General features: G+C 36.8%; 3 protein-coding genes across 3 annotated transcripts in view; 1 reads left to right on the top strand and 2 right to left on the bottom strand.

Moving 5' to 3' along the window:
* LOC133548078 (CD48 antigen-like) overlaps positions 1–17,745 on the bottom strand; it is a 183,213-nt gene that overhangs the window by 64,887 nt on the left and 100,581 nt on the right. The gene's annotated exons all lie outside the window — the stretch shown is intronic.
* LOC133548216 (CD48 antigen-like) lies at positions 7,081–12,589 on the top strand. The gene is made up of 6 exons (XM_061893526.1): positions 7,081–7,331; positions 9,665–9,824; positions 10,033–10,281; positions 10,399–10,497; positions 10,644–10,709; positions 10,808–12,589. Exons 1-6 carry the CDS (start codon positions 7,296–7,298, stop codon positions 11,047–11,049), a joined length of 852 nt encoding a protein of 283 aa, XP_061749510.1. The 5' UTR covers positions 7,081–7,295; the 3' UTR covers positions 11,050–12,589.
* The window catches only part of LOC133548221 (AP-2 complex subunit alpha-2-like), a 44,705-nt gene continuing 38,235 nt past the window's right edge, over positions 11,276–17,745 (bottom strand). The window contains exons 22-23 of the mRNA XM_061893536.1: positions 12,961–13,095; positions 11,276–12,884 (exon numbers count right to left, since the gene is read on the bottom strand). Of these exons, the coding sequence (XP_061749520.1) occupies positions 12,807–12,884; positions 12,961–13,095 (213 nt within the window). The 3' untranslated portion in view covers positions 11,276–12,806. The remainder of the gene's footprint in view (positions 12,885–12,960; positions 13,096–17,745) is intronic.

Here is a 17,745-nt window from a genome sequence, read left to right as displayed (position 1 = left end):
ATATTGTAATAAATGGATTTATTTAGAAAAACTAAACATAAAATTTATTGTTGGACTTAATTTACAAAAAGTTATATCAAACACAATGACATAATAATAATTGTCATACATTTTGAACAATTACTGGCACTGTAAAATATTGATACACAATTTAAAAAATCCTAAATACAAATATTTTTGTTTACATAATGTCTATTTTTTCAATAAGAAAATATTTGTATAGAACAGATTGAAAAAATATAGAAAAATATTGCTATATTGTTTTATAAAATGTTATTAAATAAATTTTAAATAAAATAATTCATTAATTTATATTAAATTTATTAAACTTAATTTACAAAATTACATTACATACAACAAATATATATATATATATTATGGATTAAAAGTTAATTAATAATTATTTTTTAAATAAGAAAATAGTTGTATTGAACAAATTTTAAAAAAGTAGCGAGAAGAAGACGAAGCTGGAATAAATGTCTTTGGGAGAAAAACTAACAACCTGAGGCTTGATTAAGACCTCAGAGGGAGTAACATTAACTAAACGGTAAAAATAGTTAAATATAAGGTCAAATAAAGTAAAAAAAAAAAAAGTAGAATAACTTAGAAGGTAAAATAATGGTAAATAAAAAGGTAAAACAAAGTATAGAAGGTAAAAATATGTTAAATAGTAAGTAAGATAAAGGGAAAATTTGTTAAATAGAAGGTCAAATAAGTAAAACAAGGAGTACATAAAATAGGTTAAATAGAAATCAAATCAAGTAAATAAAAGTAAAATAAGTTAAATACAAGGTAAAATACAAAGGTAAACAAGGAGTATGGCAGGTAAAAAAAGTAGAAGGTAAAAAGTAAGGAATTAAAGCTTAAATAAGTTAAATAAGAATGTCAAATAAAGTAATTAAAGGGTAAATAAAAAGGTAAAACAAGGAGTAAAGAAGGTAGTGAAGGCGAAGTACAAAATATTTTGTTTATTTCAACAATTTATCTCTACAATACGCATTGAGGCTATAAAGTGTGTTTTATCTGATTCATTAATTAATGGAACAAACTAATCGATCCTCAATCACTAAAATAATGGATAGCTGCAACCCTAGTTGGAATTCACAAAAAGGAGAGAAGAATAAGTGGGTTAATCCTGGGTTTGGGATTAGAATGTCCTAGTGTGAGTACGTCCTAATACTTCTACCTTTGGTCAAACATCTTCTTGCTCAACTTCCTGTGATGAAAGAAAACAAGACTTGTTGACATAAAGATGAAACATTGCTAGTTTATTTCCAAAACAGGCATGGTGTGCGTCCTCTTCTTCACACTGTCCTAAATTCCACATCCCTCAATCAGTCTCTTCACAAGTTCTCTTTGGTGGACCTCTGGCCGCGTCCTGAAAAGTCCCTACATGATCCAGGATCTTGCGGTTGATCTCTGCCAACGCCACGGAGAAGACGAAGGCCTTCTTGTCTGCCTCGATGGTGTATCATATGTGACCGTGTTAAAGGCAATCCCAGGTAGGGGAAAATAACCAACACTAATCCATAGGAACTAACAGTTGTTAGCTCCCTGTGGTAACTGTCATTGTGTACATGTGATCATGAATAGTGATTCATCATGCATTTGGACGCTCTCCTAGGAGAAACACTAACATCCATCGTTTTTAAAGACAAATTCTTGGACTCCACCCAAGATGGCTACTACACGCCAAAACTACCAACTGTAATACCCTTGTCAGCCTGTAAGAGTCATGAATCATTAAGGACTACAACCAAGATGGTGGACAGATTAAAAAAAAACTACAACACAGATAGACAGACAACATTCACACTCACATTCACACACTAGGGACCATTTAGTGTTGCCAATCAACCTATCCCCAGGTGCATGTCTTTGGAGGTGGGAGGAAGCCGGAGTACCCGGAGGGAACCCACGCAGTCACGGGGAGAACATGCAAACTCCACACAGAAAGACCCCGAGGCCGGAAATCGAACCCAGGACATTCGTATTGTGAGGCACACGCACTAAACCCTTGAATCCTGAAGGGTATATTTTGGAGAAAAACAACAACTGTAAGACTAGTATTTCGCCAGTAGGAGGCAGTGTTTATACATTCAAATACTGCATGGAGGTTCCTCTAGAAACGTCAAAACACAAAAAGTTGACATCAAGTAGATCAGGGGTCACCAACCTTTTTGAAACCAAGAGCAACTTCTTGGGTACTGATTAATGCGAAGGGCTACCAGTTTGATACACACTTAAATACATTGCCAGAAATAGCCAATTTGCTCAATTTACCTTTAATAAATAAATGTATATATATTTAAAAAAATGGGTATTTCTGTCTGTCATTTCATCGTACATTTTTTTTCCTCTACGGAAGGTTTTTGGTAGAGAATAAATGATGAAAAAAAACCACTTAATTGAATGGTTTAAAAGAGGAGAAAACACGAAAAAAATGAAAATTTAATTTTGAAACATAGTTTATCTACAATTTCGACTCTTTAAAATTCAAACTTCCACCGAAAAAAATTAAGAGAAAAATGAGCTAATTCGAATCTTTTGGAAAAAATTTAAAAAAGAATTTATGGAACATCATTAGTAATTTTTCTTGTTTAAGATTCAATTTAGAATTTTGATGACATGTTTTAAATAGGTTAAAATCCAATCTGCACTTTCTTAGAATATATAACAAATTGGACCAAGCTATATTTCTAACAAAGACAAATCATTATTTCTTCTAGATTTTCCAGAACAACAATTTAAAATTTTTTTCAAAAGACTTGGAAATACGATTAAAAATTGATTCTACAGATTTTCTAGATTTGCCAGAATATTTTTTTTTTTAATTTTAATCATAATAAGTTTGAAGAAATATTTTACAAATATTCTTTGTCGAAAAAACAGACGCTAAAATGAAGAATTCAATTAAAATGTATTTATTGTTCTTTACCATAAAAAAAAATACTTGAACACTGATTTAAATTGTCAGCAAAGAAGAGGAAGGAATTTAAAAGGTAAAAAGGTGTATGTGTTTAAAAATCCTAAAATCATTTTTAAGGTTGTATTTTTTCTCTAAAATTGTCTTTCTGAAAGTTATAAGAAGCAAAGTAAAAAAATAAATGAATTTATTTAAACAAGTGAAGACCAAGTCTTTAAAATATTTTCTTGGATTTTCAAATTCTGTTTGAGTTTTGTCTCTCTTAGAATTAAAAATGTCGAGCAAAGTGAGACCAGCTTGCTAGTAAATACATTAAATTAAAAAAAAAATAGAGGCAGCTCACTGGTAAGTGCTGCTATTCGAGCTATTTTTAGAACAGGCCAGCGGGCGACTCATCTGGTCCTTACGGGCTACCTGGTGCCCGCGGGCACCGCGTTGGTGACCCCTGAAGTAGAGAAAAGTATTAATTTCCTACACATTTAATGATTTTTTTTTAACGTAGAAAATCTATGCAGACTTTCACTTGTCTGTTGACAGCTTTAAAGACTTGATCTGTGTTTGTCTTTCAAGAAAAAGATGTAGTTAGCATCAAGTAGTCTGAAGTAAATGTAAGATTGCTGTGAGATGGACAGTGACTCAGCATTATTGACTAATGGACTACAAACACCTGACCTATTTCTTTACTTTTGGTGTGGTAGCTAAGTTCTGGTGGTCATTTGGAGAAGTCTTGTTCATGTGGAGATGAAAACTACCAAGTAGAATTATTATTTTAAAGAAATGTCAAGTTACATGTTTAATAGAGATATTCTTAGAAGAATGTCATTTTCACATTTTTAGTAGAGATTGTAGTTGCCAACTGGATGAAAAATAAATAACAGACATCTTGTAGACCGACCTGATTGTCTTCACACATACCAGCGTGGTGAATTGTTTTTGGTCTTTTTTTTTTACATTTGTCTCAACATTTTAATACTATTTGATTCCAACATGAATACCAATATCTGTTGGTTTGAGTTAAACAGACAAGTCTAAGAAAACACAAAAACTATCAGATAAAGCAGCATGGACAACATTCCCAAGACTCTTGGCCAGGGGCGTCGCCGGACATATTTCACTGGGGCACGTGCCCCACTGTTGATCTGCAGTGCCCCAGTAAAAATTTCACCAATAAAAAAAAAACGCTTCAGAGTTTTAAGTCTACATAACATAGACAACAGCGCACATACTACTTAGTATGGTAATTGATTGCTACTGTATTCACTCCACTTAACAATGAACACATGGCTAATTAATATGGTAATTTATTCACGTGTAGATCAAGACTTCATTTGAGAGAGAGAGAGAGACAGAGAGAGAGAGAGGATGAGAATCACTGCTGAGGTAGGTAACGTTAGCCAACAACAATTTGTTAATTATATTATTTTGATTTGGATTTGACTCAAACTGTAACTCCTAGATGGATTTAAGAAAGTTATTCGCCCGCAGCAGAGAAGAAGCAGCAGGAATGAGAGATGTAAGTGAAGTCCTAGCTAGCTAGGCAACATCATTGTCTTAAGTTGATGCTAAGTTAGCTAATGTTATTCCTTGTATCAAGACAAACATATTCATTTGCTGTACGAGCTGTCGGGGGAATTTCCAATGAACATGAAACATAATGTTGGTTATTGTCTGCTGGTTCTGCATCAATGATGATTTGGAGTAAGCATGTGTGAGTTGAGTGCTTCTCAAATGGTTTATCTTCAGGAAGAAAAACGTTTTTCCATATAATCAAGTCGTGAGCCAAATTTTTAAATCATTCAAGTTTATTTCACAGAAAAATAGCACAGTAGACTTGTCTTGTTAATCGGTGTGACTTTGACTAAAATAATTGTGTTTTGTCATCAGAAAAATGGCAACAGCTAAAGCATCTGGTTTTGTTTCCAGAAAAAATGTCTGTCCAGAGTGATTGACCACTTTGCAAAAATGAAAACGAGACGTTACAGTTTACTTCTCAGAAAATGATTCCCTGAACAGACACACAACAGTTGTTCATTTATTCTACTACTGTGGCTTTATTGTTTTGTGTATATTTTATAGTTTTGTGTATCTGAAATAGGATTAGCCACATTGCCATAAATGCAAATTAAATAATATAAAAGAACCCAGAGATGTAGGAGTGCTTTATTTTTTGTTTTACTTTTGTAGATGTTAAATTTGCAGATGATTACTGCAATATATATTTCCAAAAGATTCATTGCTCTTCCTTTTTGCTTTTATCAGTAGCAGTTTAGAAGTCTGGAGTAAAAAAGTGCACAAGTAGGTCAAATGCATTAGTTAATTTCAGGTGGTTAATCAAAGATCCATACAACATAATCTGATATGATATCATAGTTTAAAGCACTATCTGTGTATTTTTTATGATAAATAAGTGCTAAAAATGTTTTTGCTTGCGCGCTTTGCACGCTCACATGAATTATTTGTGCCCCAGGTGTGCCCCAGTACAGTATTAGGTCTAGTGACGCCCCTGGTAAGAACTAGAGTTTCTTAAGTAAAATTAAACATTTTATTAACGTAACACATGAATTATGGGGGAAGAGTAAGTTTTAATTATGTTTCCTCATACTATTTAAATGTTTAATAGTTGTACTAGATAAACCTAAAAATATTACATCAACTTTACTCTGAAAATGTAGTGTTTTGAAACGCAGGCTAGACGACGCATGCGCACAGCACAACAGGCTCTGTCCGACTGACTCTGCTCCGGCCGTTAGGATCACTTCACAGAGTACTGCACGGTGGCATTATGGGTAATTCTTATCTTGCGTTTATAATGTGTTACAGAGTCGATGTTTATCAGAAATGTATTTGGTGTATGTTCACAGAGTGTGGCACATATTAGTAAGGATTTTAACGTTGTTTATATCACGTCAGTGTAAAAGGTATTTCTGTTGAACAAATATGCATTGCAATCACCCTTTGATGTCGGAAAAGGTTAAGTCCCTCCTACGCGCACAAACCGTGAGAAAAAATCTAACAAAACTCGCCGCACGAACGTTTCCACTCCAACTTTAAATTCAGAAATTCCGTTGTGACCTCATCCTGTTGAATCTGCGACTCCAACCTCACAGTTGCACAATCCAGTCACCACACCACAATATACCACCCAACCAAAAATGTATGTTTCACTCGTGAACTTCCTCTTGATACTACAAGGTTTGATTGTTCGATTAATTTGTTATTGTTATTTTATTTGCAAATTTATTATTAGCCTGTGGAAAAAGTTTATTTTGATATTTAATTTAAAAGGCTGCAATTAGAAAAGAGGCATTCAATTTTTATTTACATTTTACTTGATATGTCATTGATATTTTTTAATGTCGACTTGACATGTCACTATAACTTTATACAAGCCTTGCTTGTTCAATATTCAATACAAAACTTGTTTGGGTCCCTATTAAAAGGTTAATTTGTTCAACCTTGGCCCGTGGCTCTGTTCAGTTTTAAATTTTGGCCCACTCTGTATTTGAGTTTGACACCCCTGAGATAGAGGAAAGAAAATTAACAAATGAATCACATTAACTATCTGATGTTCTCTCAACAGATGAGACATTACCTTCTTCAAAGAATTTTAGATAAAATTCAATGACATTTTCCACAACTCCACTAAATTTGGACTTTTTAGAATGTTTTTGTCGACAAGAGCTGTATTATCTTGATACATATTGACGATGACCCGCCCTGCTATACTTCTGATTGGCCCTCAGCTATTTTCACCTGACCAATCAGAAAATAAGAGCGGTACCATGAATTTATTAACGTGGATCCCGACTTAAACAAGTTGAAAAACTTATTCGGGTGTTACCATTTAGTGGTCAATTGTACGGAATATGAACTGAACTGTGCAATCTACTAATAAAAGTATCAATCAATCAATCAAGCAAAAGTCTAAACATAACCGCCAGCAAAGTGCAATTTCGAAGACGATGCGCGCGCACACAGCACACGCACTAACCACATCCGCTCCTTGTTAACTTCCTCTTTCAGCCCCTTAACCTCTCCTCTCCTCTCATTGGCCAGTCCGCCAGCCAGCAAGTCACTGATTGGCCGAGTCTATTACCAAAGTCCTGGTTGCGATTGGATGGAAACATTTTGAGGGCTCTCAGGTTATTGAGGGATGCATATAAAAAACACGCGCACAATATTAAGTGTACAGCTACACATACCACGAATTCTCTTCGTATTTTGAAAATCAATATTTAAGACTCTCAGGTATTGCAGGTTATCTGGCTTTCACTTTTACATTTGCTGTGTTCAGTGAAAAGCTATCAAAAGACAGCAAACTAGTTTGGTAAAATTGGTGAATGTGAATCGTCTACAATGGACTACCAACATGTTCTGGTCTATTTCATGTGGACTTTCACTGCAGGTAAGTTCTGATGTTGCCCTTCCTATATTTTTTTTTATAAATGTAGACTTTGTACAAATAGGAAGAAGATCTAACGTTGTGTTGTGTTGCACCTGTTGTGTGTTCTGCTACCAAACTAAATATTGTTCTACACAAAGTCTTGTTCTCATAATGGACTTGTGGAGCTTTGACTTGCACCAGTTCCGTTCAGTTCTGCAGCATCCCTTTTCTGTGCCCAGACCAAATCTTCATTTCTCCATTCTAACTTTGACAGGAGCAATGGTATCCAAAACATTGACAACACTTGATGTAGGGCTGGGCGATACATCGATACACATGATATATCGCGGCTTTGTCTCTGTGCGATATAGAAAATGACTATATCGTGATATTCGAGTAGACGTTCTCACGCAGTTGCTGTTATGACAGGCATTAGTCACCAGGTTTTGTCTTTTTCAACCAAGTTCACGTCACCTCAAATGTCACATACGTATTGTGGCATACATTCAATATTTACATATACAAATATTAAATAAATAAAAATATTATATTAAAACAGACAAGTGAGGAAAGAAAACATATTTAAAAGTATAATTTCCATCATTGACTGACATCTGTGGACTGGTTGTATGTGAATGAAAAGAGAGATATTGATCTTGACACTTCATTAACTATCTGATGTTCTCTCAACAGATGAGACATTACCTTCTTCAAACACTTTTAGATAAAATTCAATTGACATTTTCCACAACTCCACTAAATTTGGACTTTTTAGAATGTGTTTGTCGACAAGAGCTGTATTATCTTGATACATATTGACGATGACCCGCCCTGCTATACTTCTGATTGGCCCTCAGCTATTTTCAACTGACCAATCACAAATGAGGGGCCGTGTAAGAATAACCGCCCACAAAGTGACAAAACGAAGACAGCACGCGCGCAAAAGTGTGTCCCGCGCGCGCACGAAGTGGAGAATCAGCGCGCGATAACAGTCTTTATGCGCTTGAATTTTTGGCACTAATGTGATGCCATATGCTAGCTATAGCTATACCCATATGCTATAGCTAGCATATGGGTAACGTTATAACGTTACCCATATGCTAGCTTATAATGTTACCCATGATGTTAGCTAGCAGAGCCGTGCGAGTGGTAATACGAGAGAAAGAAGGTGCGAATGAAGGAAGACTTACTTCCCAAGTTAAACAGCAGGGGGTACAGCGTCTGGCGGGGGTTTGACTTCAAGTGGGAAGATGTCGAACAGACAACCGTAATAAGTCAAGCATGCGGCACAAGCGTTGCTACAAAAAGTAGCATTACTGCTAATATTTAGCATCATTTGAAAAGTCACCTGCTAGAAAATGAAGAGTGCTTACTTCGCATGTCAACATCTTCGTTCGGTGCCACACGCCCACACCATCAAAATGCCGAGACAAAAATTTCTGCATCAACAGAAATTAAAATAGAATTTAATAACGTCCGTAGTAACCTACCACATAGCGAAGGACGAATATTATGATTTCCTATTATGCAGCTCATTTTTATTTGACACTTAAAATGTTTCTGACAATCCTGCACTTTCTGTTTTGGAAATGACATGAACGTTTGTGCCACTGCTTAATAACTGTTTAATAAATATAGTTTTGGTCAATTGCCTTAGTTGTGATTTCCTTCCCTGCATGAATGTTTAAAATGAGCATTTATTAACGTAGTATTAACAAGAATGTTTTAATGTAGACACATAAAATCATCATACTGCTGTGATTATATCCAATCCAATCCACCTTATTTATATAGCACATTTAAATTCAAATACTATCCTGAGCTCCACTAATGACTGAATAAAAACGAAAAATACAAATAAATACAAATAAAACCAATATAAAATAAATATGATCCAATTAAAACAGTAAATAGAAATCAAAATGTTAAAACACAGAGGGCAACATATGTATCAAGTGTTCATTCAAATCCAAGGCAAAATATTGAGATATATATCGTGTATCGTGATATGGCCTACAAAATATCGAGATATTTAAAAAAGGCCATATCGACCAGCCCTAACTTGATGTATAAAAGTTCAACATATCATCAACATTAACATACAGGGCGTTTTTAAACTTAATCATTTCCACAAACTGGTATGGAAATTATTCTCATTACAATCATGGAAAGTAGATAATGCTGTGTTTATACACATTAAATCTGTTTATGTCCTTTTCACAGTTTCTGCACAGGATGTGAAATATTTCCTGAAGGGTCAGGACATACACTTCATGCCATCCATCTCTGAACAACCCATTAGATTAATCTGGCTACATAATGAAAATTATGTGGTGTTTTTTTCTGGCATGGAGGACATTGTGAAGTCTTCATACAAGAACAGAATCACTCTGGACCGGGTCTCTGCAGAACTCACCATCAAAAACGCCACAAATGAAGACAGTGGAGACTATTTCCTAGAAATGAACATAAACAACAAGCCTTATACTTTCCAGCGTACAATTGAAGTTATAGGTAAGTTTACTTTTCCTTTCATAAATATTTTAACACAAATATTGAGCACTATAAATATTAACTTGTCTAATCTAGGTTCATTAACAATAGTGTTGATTGTGTTACATTTGAGCTCAAATGTGAACACGACTCAACACGACATGAATCTCCACCCCAAAAACAAACAAACATCTGAGCTCATGTTGACCATCCTTCTGTTTTCTTACAGACAAAGTATCCAAACCCAACATATCCTGTGAGATGAGCGACACAAAGCAGGCGACACTTGTGTGCTCAACAGAGTCCAAACATCCTCATTTATTAAAGTTGAAGTGGAGCTCACCAGGAAAGGAGCAGACTGGACCAAATTTAACAATAACTGTCAGGAATGAAGATGATGATCAAGTTTATCGTTGTGATGTCAGCAACCCTCTGACCAATGAAACGGCTTCATTCACCGCTAAGGACTGCTTCCCGGGTAATTATAATCAATAATGATGGCTGTGAAATGGTGGTTGTACATATTTAGATCTTATTTTGGATATGATGTACTTTGAAAAGTTGATTTGAGTTTGACTTTTGTTTTTCTGTGCAGGTAAAAGATCAGATGTTCATCTGATTATCATATTAGTCTGTATCTTCATTCTGGTCATCTTGTGTTGTGTTTTATACATAACACCTCAATATCTAAAAGGTACAGAAACTCGACATGACAAAAAGACAATCAATCAAAGTTACATTAGTTATTTATTTAAATGTAATTAATACCTTGTTGGGATGTTAGTTTCCTTACCTCACTAAGGTGATTGGAATGTAATTATCTTTGTGTTGTTGTTTCAGTGTCCAAAGAGCGTGATGAAAAGACATCCTTCTTAGACCAAGTACTCACTCTTACCTCCAACTCAGGTAAACTAAGTCATTACACTTATTGTGTTCTGCTTCAAGATATTTTTTTATCCCGTTTCAGAATGTTGTGCATTTTTACCTTTTTTGTTGTGTTTTAGGACTGAACGTGTTGACTGAGGATGAGAAGATGGATTCAGAAGGAGCCATGCTACTCACTGCTTCTGTTCCTGCACTTCATTCCTCTTCAACACACTTAAACACTATCACTGAACTTTCAGATACCAGCAATGATCAGCAAGTTCAACTTCTGAAAAATTCGGAGGAAATGCATGACTGCAGTGGAGTGACAGTCAGTCGTTGCAACACTTGGCCAGGAACCAGTTCTACAGATAAAAAATAAGGAATACTTCAGGGAGAAAACAAAGACATTTACTTAAACATAAAGAACTAACCTTTTGAAAAATAAGTGAAGGAAGCAATCTATGTTAAAAGGCCATTTTGAAACAAAAATGGAGGTTGTAGCAACATCCATTCATGCATTTTCTACCGCTTATTCCCTTTGGGGGCGCTGGTGCCTATCTGACAAATTCTCCAACAACTGGATAATTTTTTTTTTTCCCAAGATGTCGCCGCTGTAGTGGCTGCTGGTGGCAGGAGCTCTGTGCTCTTGTGTCATCCTTCTGTGTTCCTGGTGTTTCCTTCTTGTTTTCATGTCGGTTTTGTTTTTACTTTTGGTTCGGGACCCTTTAGGACTGTCTGACAAGGGGTGGCACTTTTGAGACTTCTGCGGGGCTTTTTTGTGGACTTCTGGATCTGCCTCCCGGGAGCCTTTTGGCCATGGAGACCAGCTGCTGGGTCTCTGCCACACCAGAGTCCGTTTGGAGAGACTGGAGGAGACGCGGATGAAGAGACAGAGCTGCGGAGCTGGTGCTGAGCGCCGGGACGGACGGGCTTCACAGTGTCTTGGCTGAATGAGCAGGTATCGGACACCTCGGTCTCCTTGGACGCATCCTCACTCATCCATGCAGACTGGACACTGGCCGAGAGTTAGTGAGCGGCCGAGTGGCTCTCTTGGTTGCTTTGTTGGGTCTGCTCCTGTCTCTGGCCATGCTCCCCCGACCCCAGCAGATGATGGCGTGGAATACTGCAGAGGCCACCACAGTGTATACATTTTTTTAAATTTTATATATATTTTTATGTAGCTGTATATAGAAATGGCTGGTTGCATCAGCTTTGCTCTTTTAATGTCCTTTGTGTTCTTTGATGTTTCCCTCTTACACACATGCTTATGTGTGCTGTGGCTATGAGTTTTTTCCGTTGGCCGTAGTCTGGACCCCCTCTCCAGGGGCCCAGGCTTAGACTGAATAGTCTACCTGGACGTTGGAGTCTGCAATAAAGCTTGATTGAAAACGTTTTCAAATAAATAGATATGAAACTGTACATATATGATGTAAATATTGTGTATATAATTTATATCACTATAGTCTATTTATACCTGCATTGTCCTTTCCATTCTTACACTTTCCATCATTGTAACTGAGCTACTGTGTGGAACAATTTCCCTTGTGGATCATTAAAGTTTGTCTAAGTCTACGATCAAAAAAGTATGAAGGTTCTTGGAAATCCAAATGTTGTTTTTAAAGATTGAAAACCACTGGTTAAGACGATACGTATTTCAGTAATTGTATAGAACAGACGGACCTGGCCTTGAGGAGGAGACGGTTTTATTTTCAAACAGTTGAAAAAAAATACCTCCTAAGGCAGTGAGGAGCATTTAATGAGCGAGTGAAGGCGGTGAAAATAGAAATATTTAGTGTGTGCATTCAGGTAGAAGTAGTGAGGCACTGTGCTGCTAGTGTTTCAGTGAGACAAAGGCACCAGAGTGAGCTACAGTACAAAGTGTGTGTAGAAGAAGAGTGTAAAGGCGGCACCATGGCAAAGGTCTCGGGTGTGATGTCATACTGCCCTTCAAAAGTGCAAAAAGGTTAAAAAAAAAAAAATATATATATATATATATATCACTAGTGTGCTGGGCTTCCAAGAGCGTAGCAGTGGAGGCAGTGAAGCTATGTGCCAAAAGTACATTTCATTTCCGTTGCATTAAAAAAACAAAAGACTTTACACTGTACAAAGAACAGAGAGGAACCACGGAGGCATCTAGAACTGATCTGAGAGCAGATCACAAAGTCTCTGAGACACGGAGTCCCTGCTGGTCCTCAGTGTGAGACGATACATCTGACGGGGACAGAAGCCATGTTGTTACACACTCCACTGGCGTGTGTGTGTGTGTGTGTGTGTGTGTTCTATCTACCTGCGCTTGTGCGTTGGGTTCCAGCCTGAGAAGACATCCCACCTGAGAACATTTAGTGTGGACCACTCCAGCTCCGACAAAGTTTGCAGGGTTAGGATCAACGCCCTCCAGCAAACCCACACCAAAACCTATAATCTAGCAAACATAAGTCATGTCAAGTATTAGCAAGCATTAACTCTTTGTCATACAAGCAATAAAACATGTTTTGTCATGAGGTTTGGACATCAGGTCCTGATTTTTCTCTGTTTTAAAACACTGAAAATCCAAAATGTACAAAAGCTTCACTTCATGTGTGGTGATGTCCAAAACCTTGTAATGTGCATTGCTGCCACCTACAGGACATGAGGAAACATTACAGTCTATATGACACATCATCTTATCACATATTCAGTAAATGATGTGAACCATACAGTCTTTTACTATATTCATGCGACCCCGAAAGGGACAAGCGGTAGAAAAATGGATGGATGGATGTGAACCGTATTGCTATTTATTATTGTTTAAGAAATTATTTCTAAAAAGTGGTAGGAATAAATAAGCTGTGCTTCTTCCTAATCCTTTTCGGACAAGTTAGAGAATGCAAAACTTTAACTGTATACAGTGGGGCAAAAAAGTATTTAGTCAGCCAGCGATTGTGCAAATTATCCCACTTAAAATGATGACAGAGGTCTGTAATTTTCATCATAGGTACACTTCAACTGTGAGACAAGAATGTGAAAAAAAATCCAGGAATTCACATTGTAGGAATTTAAAATAATTTATTTGTAAATTATGGTGGAAAAAAATTATTTGGACGATTCAAATATGGAAGATCTGTGGCACTCACAGACCTTTAACTTTTTCTTTAAGAAGCTCTTCTGTCCTCCACTCGTTACCTGTATTAATGGAACCTGTTTGAACTTATCTGTATAAAAGACACCTGTCCACAGCCTCAAACAGTCAGAATCCAAACTCCACTATGGCCTAACCAAAGAGCTGTCAAAGGACACAAGGAAAAGAATTGTAGACCTGCACCAGACTGGGAAGAGTGAATCTACAATAGGCAAGCAGCTTAGTGTGAAAAAACCAACTGTGGGGGCAATTATCAGAAAATGGAAGACATACAAGACCACTGATAATCTCCCTCGATCTGGGGCTCCACGCAAGATCTCATCCCGTGGGGTCAAAATGATCAGGAGAACGGTGAGCAAAAATCCCAGAACCACACGGGGGGACCTGGTGAATGACCTGCAGAGAGCTGGGACCAAAGTAACAAAGGTTACCATCAGTAACACACTACACCGACAGGGAATCAAATCCTGCAGTGCCAGACGTGTCCCCCTGCTTAAGCCAGTGCATGTCCAGGCCCGTCTGAAGTTTGCCAGAGAGTATGTGGATGATACAGCAGAAGATTGGGAGAATGTCATGTGGTCAGATGAAACCAAAATAGAACTTTTTGGTATAAACTCAACTTGTCGTGTTTGGAGGAAGAAGAATACTGAGTTGCATCCCAAGAACACCACACCTACTGTGAAGCATGGGGGTGGAAACATCATACTTTGGGGCTGTTTTTCTGCTAAGGGGACAGGACAACAGATCCGTGTTAAGGAAAGAATAAATGTATCGTGAGATTTTGAGCCAAAACCTCCTTCCAGCAGTGAGAGCTTTGAAGATGAAACGTGGCTGGGTCTTCCAGCATGACAATGATCCCAAACACACCGCCCGGGCAACGAAAGAATGGCTCCGTAAGAAGCATTCGAAAGTGAGTGGCCTAGCCAGTCTCCAGACCTCAATCCCATAGAAAATCTGTGGAGGGAGTTGAAAGTCCGTGTTGCTCGGCGACAGCCCCAAAACATCACTGCTCTCGAGAAGATCTGCATAGAGGAAATGGCCAAAATACCAGCTACTGTGTGTGCAAACCTGGTAAAGACCCATAGTAATCATTTGACCTTTGCCAACAAAGGTTATATTACAAAGTATTGAGTTGAATTTTTGTTATCGACCAAATACTTATTTTCCACCATAATTTACAAATAAATATTTTAAAATTCCTACAATGTGGATTCCCGGATTTTTTTCCCACATTCTGTCTCTCACAGTTGAAGTGTACCTATGATGAAAATTACAGACCTCTGTCATCTTTTTAAGTGGGAGAACTTGCACAATCGGTGGCTGGAAAAATACTTTTTTGGCCCACTATACATGTTTGAAACACATCACTCTATTGTTATTATTTTTTAAATTTATTAAATCATGTACAAAATAAATAAATACTTACAATACGAGTATATCTGTGGTCTATGTAGCTGCAGCATACATAATAGGTGGCACACCGTGAAGACAAAACTAAACATTATTTAAAATATTGTATTAAATGGAATTATTTTTGAAAAATTAAACGTAAAATGTATTGTTGGACTCAATATACAAAACATTATATCAAGCACAATGACATAAGAATTATAGTGATACATTTTGACCATTTACTGGCACCGTAAAAATATTGATACACAATTTAAAAAATCCTAATTAGAAAATTGTATTGAACAGATTAAAATATATGGTAGAAAAATATTGTTGTGTTGCGTAGAGGCAGGGATTTTACATTCAGATGGTTTGTGGTTCTTTTGCGGTCAACAGAAGTAACGGCACCCAAGTTCACACTCTCTCCAAACAAGCCAAAACAATTCCCCCAAACAAGTGCAGGTGATATTTATTCAGCAATCATTCATCCCCACAAACATGCCTCCCACACACATGTAGCCACACCCACTATCCTACTTGTCACCTGGGATAGTGGGTGTGGCTACATGTGTGTGGGCGGCGTGTTTGTGGGGATGAATGATTGCTGAATGAATATCACCTGCACTTGTTTGGGGGAACTTTTTGGCTTGTTTGGAGAGAGTGTGAACCTGGGTGCCGTTACTTCTGTTGACCGCAAAGGGAACGCAAAAGAACAGCAAAATGACTGCAAAGGAACCACAAACCATCTGAATGTAATGTATTGTATTTTTACTCAAAGGGACAATAAATCACCCTCAAAACTGCAATAAGGTCTTCATGTTGCATCCTTGGACCTAGCGTGTCAGACAGAGCCCTGCTTTCCACTCTCAGTGACTAATTACTTGTTAATTGTCACACAACACATTGTTTAATAAAATGTTATTAAATACATTTTAAATTAAAATAATTATTTATTCATTTATAAAAAAAATCTCAGAAAATTGATTATACTAATGTACAAAATTACATTAAAGGCCTACTGAAATGAGATTTTCTTTTTTAAACAGGAATAGCAGGTCCATTCCATGTGTCATACTTGATCATTTCGCGATGTTGCCATATTTTTGCTAAAAGGATTTAGTAGAGAACATGGACGATAAAGTTCGCAACTTTTGGTCGCTAATAGAAAAGCCTTGCCTTTACCGGAGGTATGTGCGCGTGACGTCAGGAGTTGCAGGGCTCCACACATATTCACATTGTTTATAATGGGAGCCACCAGCAGTAAGAGCAATTCGGACCGAGAAAGCGACAATTTCCCCATTGATTTGAGTGAGGATGAAAGATTCGTGAATTAGGATATTGGTAGTGAAGGACTAGAAAGAAAAAAAAGAAAAGAAAAAAAAAGCGATGGCTCCGGGCGGCGTCAGTGTGAGCGTTTCAGATGTAATTAGACACATTTACTAGGATAATTCTGGAAGATCACTTATCTGCTTATTGTTTTAATAGTGTTTTAGTGAGATTTTAAAGATTGTAAAGACATACCTCGAGGTCGGGTGGCTGCGATGAACAAGCAGTGTCTCAGAGAGAAGCTGAGGAGCCAAGCTCACATCTGCCTTTTTTGACAGCTGCTACAGGACGACGAATAATCCACTGATGTCTCTGGTTAGATATATATCACAATTTCCCCATCCAAAAACATGCTAGTTGACGTAGAGAAAACATGTTCGCTGCTTCACAACAAATGTGTCTCGGTGCTAGAGACAGCTGCAATCCACTTGCAAAAGATTCAGCAACACAGATGTCCAAAATACTGTGTAATTACGCCATTAACAGAGACAACTTTTAGCCGTGTTTGGTGCTGCGCTGATACGTCCCCTCCAACACGTGACGTCAAGCGTACGCGTCATCATCCCACGACGTTTTCAACAAGAAACTCGCGGGAAATTTAAAATTGCAATTTAGTAAACTAAAAAGGCCGTATTGGCATGTGTTGCAATGTTAATATTTCATCATTGATGTATAAACTATCAGACTGCGTGGTCGGTAGTAGTGGGTTTCAGCAGGCCTTTAAATACAACTAAAATATATATATTTTACAGATTAAAAATAATTAAAGAATAATGGTAAAATATTGTTACAATGTTTTCTAAAATTCTATTTAATACAACATTTTTCTCAATTAAATATTTGTCTTACAATGATACACTTAAAAAAAAATGAATGGTAAAAATTATTTATACACTTACTTTAGAACATTTTTCTCATGAACCCGCATGTATGATTGTCTTAGACATAGATGAGTGTCAGTGTATAGTCCAGAGTGTAAGTAATAGTAATTTATCAATACTATTATTAAGTCTCTTAAGTGGCGTGCTTTGATATCTTGGATTATCGCCTGCCTGTCAAACAACCTTTTGTTTAAAATGTTTAATATTTAAATGTTTTTTGTTTTGCAAGATTCAGAAGAACTTGTGCAATACAACCACTTTTTCCTTAGTGACATCCTGTAAAACTTCAGCTTAAATGTATAAGTGTTGAACTTTTGAGTGTCTTTTTGCAAACACCCTGATGATGTTTTCTCAT

This window comes from Nerophis ophidion, linkage group LG02, assembly GCF_033978795.1.
Source record: "Nerophis ophidion isolate RoL-2023_Sa linkage group LG02, RoL_Noph_v1.0, whole genome shotgun sequence".
Taxonomy (NCBI): domain Eukaryota; kingdom Metazoa; phylum Chordata; class Actinopteri; order Syngnathiformes; family Syngnathidae; genus Nerophis; species Nerophis ophidion.
This window is presented reverse-complemented; position numbering and strand designations above follow the sequence as displayed.

Bases quoted from the DNA above. Each gene is read 5' to 3' on its own strand.
- LOC133548216 (XM_061893526.1), top strand. From the start codon at position 7,296: ATGTTCTGGTCTATTTCATGTGGACTTTCACTGCAG. The intron at 10,498-10,643 runs GTACAGAAACTC...TTGTTGTTTCAG, and splicing joins AACACCTCAATATCTAAAAG to TGTCCAAAGAGCGTGATGAA. The intron at 10,710-10,807 runs GTAAACTAAGTC...GTTGTGTTTTAG, and splicing joins CACTCTTACCTCCAACTCAG to GACTGAACGTGTTGACTGAG.